Source organism: Gymnodraco acuticeps, unplaced genomic scaffold (assembly GCF_902827175.1).
Source record: "Gymnodraco acuticeps unplaced genomic scaffold, fGymAcu1.1, whole genome shotgun sequence".
Lineage (NCBI taxonomy): Eukaryota > Metazoa > Chordata > Actinopteri > Perciformes > Bathydraconidae > Gymnodraco > Gymnodraco acuticeps.
In genome coordinates this window covers 366,597-378,341 of record NW_022991948.1, presented here as the reverse complement: position 1 = coordinate 378,341, position 11,745 = coordinate 366,597, and the positions used below count along the sequence as shown (strand labels likewise).

The 11,745-nt window shown below is 42.3% G+C and overlaps 1 protein-coding gene across 1 annotated transcript in view; it reads left to right on the top strand.

The window, feature by feature from the left end:
• The window catches only part of cad (carbamoyl-phosphate synthetase 2, aspartate transcarbamylase, and dihydroorotase), a 59,654-nt gene that overhangs the window by 7,297 nt on the left and 40,612 nt on the right, over positions 1-11,745 (top strand). Inside the window, exons 8-13 of the mRNA XM_034200595.1 lie at positions 211-320; positions 2,938-3,080; positions 7,232-7,363; positions 8,718-8,951; positions 9,984-10,205; positions 11,336-11,524. Coding sequence (XP_034056486.1) covers positions 211-320; positions 2,938-3,080; positions 7,232-7,363; positions 8,718-8,951; positions 9,984-10,205; positions 11,336-11,524 — 1,030 coding nt within the window. The remainder of the gene's footprint in view (positions 1-210; positions 321-2,937; positions 3,081-7,231; positions 7,364-8,717; positions 8,952-9,983; positions 10,206-11,335; positions 11,525-11,745) is intronic.

The window sequence follows — 11,745 nt, the reverse complement described above, 5'->3', positions numbered from 1 at the left end:
GACCAGTAACCTAACAAGAATAAATAACTAACCCCATTTACGACTCATTTAGGTCAGGACGTTTGCTTCTTCCTGAGAAATAGCTTGTAAAAGAAGAACAGATGGTGAACTGTAAATGCTCCATGTTCCATAACGATGTAGTTATGCATATAGATGCCTTGTAGGTGAACACACTCTGTGATTAAATACCTTTTTGGTTCATTTCTCCAGTGTTCAGTTCCACCCGGAGCACATGGCCGGCCCCTCAGATCTGGTGGGTCTGTTCGATGTGTTCCTCGACACCGTGAGGGACCACAAGGAGGGGAACATCACCACATCTGGTAACAACTACTTCATTTTGAAAGCACTTTGCTTTATACATTTGTCTCACTTCTCCCTTCTTAAAAACACTTCATTTGTCAGGACCATTTTGGATTAGATAGCATCATCAACACACTTTAGTTTTTTGTAATTTCTTATGAATACTTATGAATCTTATGAATACTGGGCTCTGGTCGAACTTTAATATGTTGTTAGAATCCATCCCAGCCTTATAATCTACCAGTTTTTACACCCTGAAAGGGCCCATGTCATGCTTGTCTGGTTATTACCATCCCCTTGTGTGTCATGTAGCTTTTTCTGCATGTAAACGGTCTGCAGAGTCACAAACCCTCAAAGTACACCCTGTAGCGAGTAAAACTCTAACACAGAAAAGACGTGTCTATGCTGCCCCAGAACGCCTCGTTGGACATTTCTCTTTTTCCATTGTTTACTTCTTGGGTTCTGTGACGTATTTCGGGTATAGTGACTAGGGATGCTCCGATCGATCGGTCACCGATCGATATCGGCCGATACTCACTCTCTACCGATCGATCGGTGCTCTCTAAACATGCCGATCGCGAGAGCCGATCGCATGACGTAAAATACATGACACTTTTCTCTGTGCGCGGCAAAACAAGCTCGCCAAAATGGCTTCACCGGTCTGGCATTATTTTAAGGTGTCCGAAAAAGACAGTAAAATAGCGGTATGCAACGTGTGTGAAGCAGAAATCCTGCAGCTCCGCCCGCCAAACCGGTAAGCGCAGCGAAACACACACACAGGGAGAACCAGACCGCAGTTCATTTCCTCATATTCCAAATGAGAAATTACAGTAGCAAATCACCCGGTTCTTTACGACCAGAACTATTAACGGGATACAAACCGGAGGAACCAGGCATGGAGGGAGGTGGCGGAGACAGTGGGTGAAACTGGTAGGTTTTCGCCTGTTTGGGGAGTTTATATATATATATATTGCTCGCATAAAATCCCCGGGGCTTTTTGCTTTGTATGTCGGGGGCGGGAGATTCATGTGATTGGTTGTTGGTCGCGTTGCTCGCAAAAAATCCCCAAGCTTTCAGACACGCCCAGCTCCAAGATTTTCAAGATTTTTGAAAAGCTGCTGTGTGGACAGGGCGTAAGAGTTAGACCTAACACACTTAGCTATTTTATAGCTCTGGAACAAGCTAAACTAGTTATTATACATATATTTATTCTTCATTGTCGGGTCACTATTACTGGATCAGTGAGCTGCATGAGATACTGACAGGCTGTCAGGAGAGAGAGAGGGGGGGGAGAGAGAGAGGAAAAGAGAGCGCTTCCGCTCATTTCTCCCGTGTTATTCTCCAAAGTGAATGTAAACTTGAATAATGTACATCATTTGAATGTAATAATTAAGTTGATTGTTGTTTGTGGAAGCTCCAGTGAATGAGCATTAACTGAGTTTTAAACATCACTTTAAATGGAAGATTTAAAGTGATGTTTAAATCTTCCATTTAGGCCCCGCCCACTCGATCGGATCGGCGATCGGTATCGGCCGATACTGATTCCGGCGATCGGCGATCGGCCCCGAAATTGGCGATCAGAGCATCCCTAATAGTGACGTAACGTAACGGCGTCCCACACACACACGGCGGGACGTTGCGCGGCTCGCTGCTGCGAGGAGCAGACACTGTGAGCTGGCTCACTGGTGTGGGGACGGCGAGACACCGCGGAACTCAGCCTGGGCACACACACAAACTCCCAGCCAGGCTGCGGGTGTGTGTGTTCAGGCTGGGTTTCGCTGTGTCTCGCTGTCTCGCAGACGGCCACTGGGCTCACAGGGAGAGGGGGGCAGGAGCTCCAACAAGCCGTTTAGGACAGAGAGTGAATACACATACTGTACAGAGATGCTGTGAGAAACCAATGTGAGTTTGGAACATTGACCAATATAAATCTATTCTAGTCGACCTCAACAATGGCATTATTATCAGTAGAAATGGCCGTGACATGAGACCTTTAAGTTATTAATATCAACTGTTAGTTCAGTGTTGAGTTGTACTTAAATGTTTGAATAAAGGGGCATTATAGATATTAAAGCTGCACAATTATTCCAAAGTGGTATCAAAGTTGCAATATGTACTCGTGCAATATCCAAATTGCATCAAGTGCACTATTTGGTAAAGGCAAAACATATCAAAGCAATAATGTTTTTTGTCATTCATGCGGCTCAAACATTTATTATATAGTCGCAAAAACGTGTAAACATTTGTGCATGGAAACATTACCACATCTGGTAACAACAAGTTATTTTTTTCACTTCACCTTAAAAAAAACACTTAATTTTTCAGGACAATTTTGGATTTGATAGCATCATTAACACACTTTTCTCTTTGTTTGTGTGTGTTTCTGTCTGCCTTCCTTAAAAAAGAAAGTCTTAAAATGGTTTGGGTTGTACTTTAATATTTTGTTACAAAAAATCTGACCTTGATAATTTAAATTATCTAAAAAAAAAAAAGAAGGCAATATCCTCAAATATCACAAATAAAGTCGAAGTTGCACCATCGGTCAAAATAATCGCAATTAGTTACATTACTAATACGGAAATACCTTTTTTTATTTTGCAAAAACATGTGTGCATGGATTCCTTTTTGTTTTCTCAGTGAAGCAGCGTGTCCTGGAGCACCTCACCTACCCGGACTCCCCGAAGCCGGAGGAGGTTATCCGCCCCAGGAAGGTTCTGATCCTCGGCTCCGGAGGACTCTCCATCGGACAGGCCGGGGAGTTCGACTACTCCGGGTCCCAGGTCTGTCAGGAAGACCTTTTATTATTATTTTTAACTTGGTTTTTTATTTCAGATTCATTTTCATTATACATACATGTTCACATTTTGGTCAACAGTTTTTCCATTTTCATTTAGCTGTATCTGCATAGCCAACATAAGAAAACAATAATAAGAAAAAAGTACAAAAAGAGATCAATACAAATAATAGTAATAATAATAAAATAGACATATTGATTGATACATTTTATTTCGAACAAGTAAAATAAATAATTACAAAACAATTTTTTGTTTGCAGTGCATAGTCATGTAAGAGAAATAAAAACAAAAAATTACATTTACAACAACAACAACAACATAAACAGTCCCACATCTAGTGTTCGAAAATGAGTGAGAAGAAGTATAATTTATTTAATCTCACCCCCTTGTCCCTAAATGATTTATTTATAATCTATAATCTGCAATAATTAACATTATTATTAATTATTATTGTCATTATTATTAATTTGCTTTACCTGTTGATTGACATATACACATATGTTCATACACACCTACATACTCACACATATACACATACACACAGTCAAACACCTTGCCCATCCCTGCACCTCGAGAAAATAATTTCTCTGTATTTCCTCTTGAACTGGTTAATGTCTGGACATCGCTTTAGCTCCACATTCACACTGTTCCATCGTCTCACTCCACGTTCACACTGTTCCATAGTCTCACTCCACGTTCACACTGTTCCATAGTCTCACTCCACACTCGCACTGTTCCATAGTCTCACTCCACGTTCACACTGTTCCATCGTCTCACTCCACGTTCACACTGTTCCATAGTCTCACTCCACGTTCACACTGTTCCATAGTCTCACTCCACGTTCACACTGTTCCATCGTCTCACTCCACGTTCACACTGTTCCATCGTCTCACTCCACGTTCACACTGTTCCATCGTCTCACTCCACGTTCACACTGTTCCATAGTCTCACTCCACGCTCGCACTGTTCCATAGTCTCACTCCACGTTCACACTGTTCCATAGTCTCACTCCACGTTCACACTGTTCCATAGTCTCACTCCACGTTCACACTGTTCCATAGTCTCACTCCACGTTCACACTGTTCCATAGTCTCACTCCACACTCGCACTGTTCCATAGTCTCACTCCACGTTCACACTGTTCCATAGTCTCACTCCACGTTCACACTGTTCCCTAGTCTCACTCCACGTTCACACTGTTCCATAGTCTCACTCCACGTTCACACTGTTCCATAGTCTCACTCCACGTTCACACTGTTCCCTAGTCTCACTCCACGTTCACACTGTTCCATAGTCTCACTCCACGCTCACACTGTTCCATAGTCTCACTCCACGTCACACTGTTCCATAGTCTCACTCCACGTTCACACTGTTCCATAGTCTCACTCCACGTTCACACTGTTCCATAGTCTCACTCCACGTTCACACTGTTCCCTAGTCTCACTCCACGTTCACACTGTTCCATAGTCTCACTCCACGCTCACACTGTTCCATAGTCTCACTCCACGCTCACACTGTTCCATAGTCTCACTCCACGTTCACACTGTTCCATAGTCTCACTCCACGCTCACACTGTTCCATAGTCTCACTCCACGTTCACACTGTTCCATAGTCTCACTCCACGTTCACACTGTTCCCTAGTCTCACTCCACACTCGCACTGTTCCATAGTCTCACTCCACGCTCACACTGTTCCATAGTCTCACTCCACGTTCACACTGTTCCATAGTCTCACTCCACATTCACACTGTTCCATAGTCTCACTCCACGTTCACACTGTTCCATAGTCTCACTCCACATTCACACTGTTCCATAGTCTCACTCCACGTTCACACTGTTCCATAGTCTCACTCCACGTTCACACTGTTCCATAGTCTCACTCCACGTTCACACTGTTCCATAGTCTCACTCCACACTCGCACTGTTCCATAGTCTCACTCCACGTTCACACTGTTCCATAGTCTCACTCCACACTCGCACTGTTCCATAGTCTCACTCCACGTTCACACTGTTCCATAGTCTCACTCCACGTTCACACTGTTCCATAGTCTCACTCCACGTTCACACTGTTCCATAGTCTCACTCCACATTCACACTGTTCCATAGTCTCACTCCACATTCACACTGTTCCATAGTCTCACTCCACGTTCACACTGTTCCATAGTCTCACTCCACGTTCACACTGTTCCATAGTCTCACTCCACGCTCACACTGTTCCATAGTCTCACTCCACACTCGCACTGTTCCATAGTCTCACTCCACGTTCACACTGTTCCATAGTCTCACTCCACGTTCACACTGTTCCATAGTCTCACTCCACACTCGCACTGTTCCATAGTCTCACTCCACGTTCACACTGTTCCATAGTCTCACTCCACGTTCACACTGTTCCCTAGTCTCACTCCACATTCACACTGTTCCATAGTCTCACTCCACGTTCACACTGTTCCATAGTCTCACTCCACGTTCACACTGTTCCATAGTCTCACTCCACGTCCACTGTTCCATAGTCTCACTCCACGTTCACACTGTTCCATAGTCTCACTCCACGTTCACACTGTTCCATAGTCTCACTCCACGTTCACACTGTTCCATAGTCTCACTCCACGTTCACACTGTTCCATAGTCTCACTCCACGTTCACACTGTTCCCTAGTCTCACTCCACGTTCACACTGTTCCATAGTCTCACTCCACGTTCACACTGTTCCATAGTCTCACTCCACGTTCACACTGTTCCATAGTCTCACTCCACGTTCACACTGTTCCATAGTCTCACTCCACGTTCACACTGTTCCATAGTCTCACTCCACGTTCACACTGTTCCATAGTCTCACTCCACGTTCACACTGTTCCATAGTCTCACTCCACGTTCACACTGTTCCATAGTCTCACTCCACGTTCACACTGTTCCATAGTCTCACTCCACAGGCCGAGATACAAAAATCTCAGCCATATGAAGTAATACAAATAATAATAATAATAATAATAATAATAATAATAAAATAAAACAAAACAGCAAAGGGGGGGTGTCAGCCGTGTGTGTGTAGTTGTGTGTGTGTGTGTGCTAAGGTGCCGGTCAGAACCATCCAATACACTTTGATCAGGAGGTTAAAGACCCTGAAGTGGTTTGAAAGATGTGGGGAACTCAGAATGAACTTACTGGATCAGCACAGTTGTGGCGTGACTCCACCTTTTGCGAAATATAGGAAGACCTTTTTCTAAGAGCAGTGTAGATCAGGGGTGTCCAACTCAAGGCTCGGGGGCCAAATCCGGCCTGTGACTTCACTTCATGCGGCCCCACAAGAGCTTGCAAAGAATATAATGTTTATTATACGGTTACATGCCGCTTTACAGAAGCACGTTGCCCATAAACTACATGTCCCACAATGCATCTTAAATGTGACTTTTTTTTCTCAGAATTTGACTTGTTGGACTTGCGGTCGATCGCACAGGTAGTGTGGGTAGATAGATTTTTTTTTTTTTAATTACATTTTTTTTTAAAGTTAGCCTATCCATCCTTACTATGGCATTTGCCGCTCGATTGACGTACAGGTAAGCCAGTCTGAGTTGTATTGTGCCATATGGGTTCATGCAGTTATGAGGGGGCCTCACCTCCTCATCTGAAGTCCTCTAGCACCCCCCCCCGCTCGCGACACAGATTGGGCGGCCCTGTAGGTAGATCTTTTGGGCTTGGTCATTTTAAAAGTATCTCCCAAGCTGAAAAAGTGTGGGCACCCCTGCCCTATCTGATAATAATCCAATGCAGAGGCCATAACGTAATATAATACATTATTTTATATTAAATATTTATATATGTATTTTTATATAGTCTTAAAGTTACAGCCGGCCCTTTGAGTGCAACCATAACGCTGATGTGGCCCGCGATCAAATTGAGTTTGACCCCCCTGGTGTAGATATTCTGATGTTGTTAATGTGAAATTGATGCTATTTTGGGATGCACATAAAGAGGCTCCTGTGGCTGATTGCTATTGTTTGGCTGCGGTGATGTGGGGACACCTTTCAGTTGCTAAAAGAACAATATACCACCATAAATCTGTGGACGTGCCGATGTTTTATTGTGCATTAGAGACAAGCTGAGTCCAAGATGTTCATGTTTCCATCTGTTTGTGTTTCCAGGCTATAAAGGCTCTGAAGGAGGAGAATGTCCAGACTGTGCTGATCAACCCCAACATTGCCACCGTTCAGACGTCCAAGGGCCTCGCTGACAAAGTCTACTTCCTGCCACTCACAGCAGAATATGTCACTCAGGTACAGAGGAACTCCTTTTCACTGTACGTTCAATGTGCTAGCTACCCTACAGGAGGAGAAGTCCATAAGACATACTTTTTTTTTGTTAAAACATTTAATTGTTTTAATTTTTGCTCTTTTAGAAAATATTTTCTTGAAACCCAGAATTGAATAAGTCATTTATATTATTTTATACAATTTAACCCTTAGATGCCCTTAGAGTGACTGGACCCTGCACTCGTCCACAAGTGGGTCAAAAAGGACCCGTATTAGAATAATGTGTTTTTATGCCATTTTTGTCATTTTGATTAAGAAAAATCACTTGTATAATATTTCAAAATTATATTTTGGTTCACACTAGAAATATTTTATATTTAATTTTTCACAATTTATAATTTTCAGACATTTTTTTTAACATTTTGAAAAAAAGCGTTTTGAACATATCGATGCAAAGATCTCCGCTATTCTGAGACCCTCACAGTATTCCAGTCCCTTTTCAAAACTCATCTCCTCTTGTCTACTCATAGCCCACCCCCCATCAATCCATGCCGGTTGATCAAGTTTGATAGTCCTATACCCCCCCCCCCCTAACCTTCCCTTATATTGTAAAGCGATGTTGAGTCCTTGAAAAGCCCTATACAAATATAATGTATTATGATTATTATTATCATACTGACAGGTATCAGATCTTGCTGTGTAAAATAATCTTCCTGAGAGGTGTCACTTGTGATGTCGTCTGTGTGGTCCACAGTGAATGTATTCCTGACAGCAACAGGTGATAATAATCAAAGGTTCCCAGAGGATCCCATAGGAAATGGATGCGAGTCATTTTTGACCCACTTGTGGAAGCTTGGGGTAGAAATACAAAAACTACAATTTCTTAAAATGTAAATTTAAAATATGAATGGCTTGATATCCAAAACATGTTTTTTGAGGAATAGCTGGAATATGAAATGATAAAAAAAATGTAATTACAAAGATACTTCAAGAAAACCACCTCACCGGGTCCAAAAAGACCCACTTGTGCATCTAAGGGTTTTAATTAAACGATACAAAAAGTAGTTTTTTCTAGAAAGGAAACAAATTAGTTTTCCTTTTTTTATTTGTTTTATATTTACTATCGCTAAAAGTACATGTTATCTTATCAATTAATTATTCCATTGAATATCCTTTCCTGAACATATTGCCTTTGTCATAATAATAATAATACATGACACTTATATAGCGATTTTCTAAAAACTCAAAAGACACTTTGACCTAGAATAAAACAAAAAACGATGAAAAATACATAAAGAGATAAACAAAAACAGAAAAGAGATAATAATTGAGTCCAGATGTGATAAAACATGCCTTCTTGCCACTTCCCCTCTCTCAGGTGATAAAGAACGAGCGTCCGGACGGTGTCCTTCTAACTTTCGGCGGTCAGACGGCTCTGAACTGCGGCGTGGAGCTCACCAGGCTCGGCGTTCTGGAGAAATACGATGTGAAAGTCCTGGGGACGCCGGTGGCCTCCATCGAGATGACGGAGGACAGGAAGATCTTTGTGGAGAAGATGGAGGAGATCAATGAGCACGTTGCTCCCAGTGAGGCGGCGCTGACTGTGGATCAGGTGAAGAAACACTACCTCCATTACTCCAAAACATGCCCTATTTTATCATGTTTTAATGTACAGTGTGTAGCCTGTTGGCTTTTCTGGTATCAGTACTTTACTCCACTACTTATTTTTCTGACGACTTTTTACTTTTACTTCTCACATGTTGAACACAAATACCTGTACTTTCTACTTCTTACATGTTGAACACAAATACCTGTACTTTCTACTTCTTACATGTTGAACACAAATACCTGTACTTTCTACTTCTTACATGTTGAACTCAAATACCTGTACTTTCTACTTCTTACATGTTGAACACAAATACCTGTACTTTCTACTTCTTACATGTTGAACACAAATACCTGTACTTTCTACTTCTTACATGTTGAACTCAAATACCTGTACTTTCTACTTCTCACATGTTGAACCCAAATACCTGTACTTTCTACTTCTTTCATGTTGAACACAAATACCTGTACTTTCTACTTCTTACATGTTGAACACAAATACCTGTACTTTCTACTTCTTACATGTTGAACTCAAATACCTGTACTTTCTACTTCTTACATGTTGAACCCAAATACCTGTACTTTCTACTTCTTACATGTTGAACTCAAATACTTGTACTTTCTACTTCTCTCATTTCCCAAACAGCTGGTTCCTTTAGTCTGAATGTGTGTTTGATGCGTGATCATTATTCTTTAGAGTCATTGCGTGCCTATTGATTTGAACACGATCCGTGTATCCATCACTTCCTGGTCTTCTCTAAAGAAGAGGGACCAATGGAAACGTTGTCATGTTGCCGTTGTTCAGCATGGAAACATTCATTAGCTAACAATGACATTATTGTTCTATTAATATAAAGGGAGGTCAGGAACTCTTTAAAACAGCTGCTAGTTATGGGTACTTTTTACTGAAGTACATTTCAAAGCCCTCTTTACTTTCACTTGAGGAAAGAGTATTTTTAAACACGAGTATCTGTACTTCTACTCGAGTAAAGGATGTGTGTACTTCTGCCATCTCTGATCTGAATCTCTGTCTCTCCAGGCGGTGGCGGCTGCAGCACGTATTGGTTACCCCGTGATGGTTCGCTCAGCGTTCGCTCTCGGGGGTCTGGGTTCGGGATTCGCCAACAACAGAGAGCAGCTGGTCACCTTGGTTACCGCCGCCTTCGCCCACACCTCCCAGGTCCTGGTGGACAAATCCCTGAAAGGCTGGAAGGAGATCGAGTACGAGGTGGTCCGCGATGCCTACGACAACTGCATCACTGTGAGTAAAGAGGACACAGAGGAGGATCAGAATACCTTTATTCGTCCCACAGAGGGGACATTTACATTGTTACAGCAGAAAAGAGCCACAGACAGCTTCATGTGACCTAAGAAGCATGCTTAAAAAAGTATTAAAGATAAAAAAATATATAATACACAATTTACAAAATACACATCCTGTAACCGTTCTTAGGATTTAGCAGCCAGGTGTATTAACGGCATATATATAAATATTGCACATTGTGTGTGTGTGTGTGTGTGTGTGTGTGTGTGTGTGTGTGTGTGTGGTGTGTGTGTGTGTGTGTGTGTGTGTGTGTGTGTGTGTGTGTGTGTGTGTGTGTGTGTGTGTGTGTGTGTGTGTGTGTGTGTGTGTGTGTGTGTGTGTGTGTGTGTGTGTGTGTGTGTGTGTGTGTGTGTGTGTGTGTGTGTGTGTGTGTGTGTGTGTGTGTGTGTGTGTGTGTGTGTGTGTGTGTGTGTGTGTGTGTGTGTGGATAACTCCTGTATCTTTTCATATACAGGATATTTTGCCGGGTGAGAAAATATTGCAATATCAGTTTTTACAATATGCTCTCTAGCGTAACGATGACGTCAACTTGGCAAGTCATGTACCAACATGCTAACACCATATGAATGCAACACAAATGCCATTTCTTGCAGTGTTCATTTAGATGAAAAAAAAAAGTCACTCTGAGTTGGGGGTGCGGGAGGGGGGGTGCTAGTAGCGTCTCGCTGTGGCGAAACTGTGACGAGCTCATCGAAACTGTGGCACGCGTACACTGTAGGTGCGCAAGCCCCCTCAGCACCACCCCTTCCCGCGTCCATGTCTATCGCCCCATTAATCGCACCTGCCTCAAAATGGAAATGACTCTTTCGTGGAAGTTTTCTGAAAACATTTCTAGACAGAAACTTTTAAAAAAAACGTAATTTGATTTCCTTATGTGCTATATGTGACATGTAGTAACGTCTGTTGTTTGCATCCTTTCGCCTCCATCTACTTGTCTTTCATCCTTTCTTTATAACTAATGCTGTTGATGTATTGCGATTTTAAAAAGGTGTCTATTATCATTTGTGACAGTTGATCAATGGGGACTGTCCACGACACTATCAACTAATAAACTACACTTGTTTTAGGTGTGTAACATGGAGAACATTGACCCTCTGGGCATCCACACTGGAGAATCCATCGTGGTGGCGCCCAGTCAGACGCTCAACGACCACGAGTACAACATGCTGAGAAACACCGCCATCAAAGTCATCCGGCACCTCGGCATTGTGGGAGAATGCAACATCCAGTACGCTCTGAGCCCAGAGTCTGAACAGGTAAACACAATATTTACTAATCCGGACTGCTCAGTCTATTGAACTTTTTAAATCTCTATCTTCAGTGATCCTAATGGGATTCCCTTGAAGCTTGAGCTGACAAGGAATTAAAATCTATGTTAAAGGTCTCCTATCATGCAAAATGCACTTTGTGATGTCTTTTATACATCAATATGTGTCCCAGGTGTGTCGGGGAACTCACGCAGCGTCAGAAAATAAAA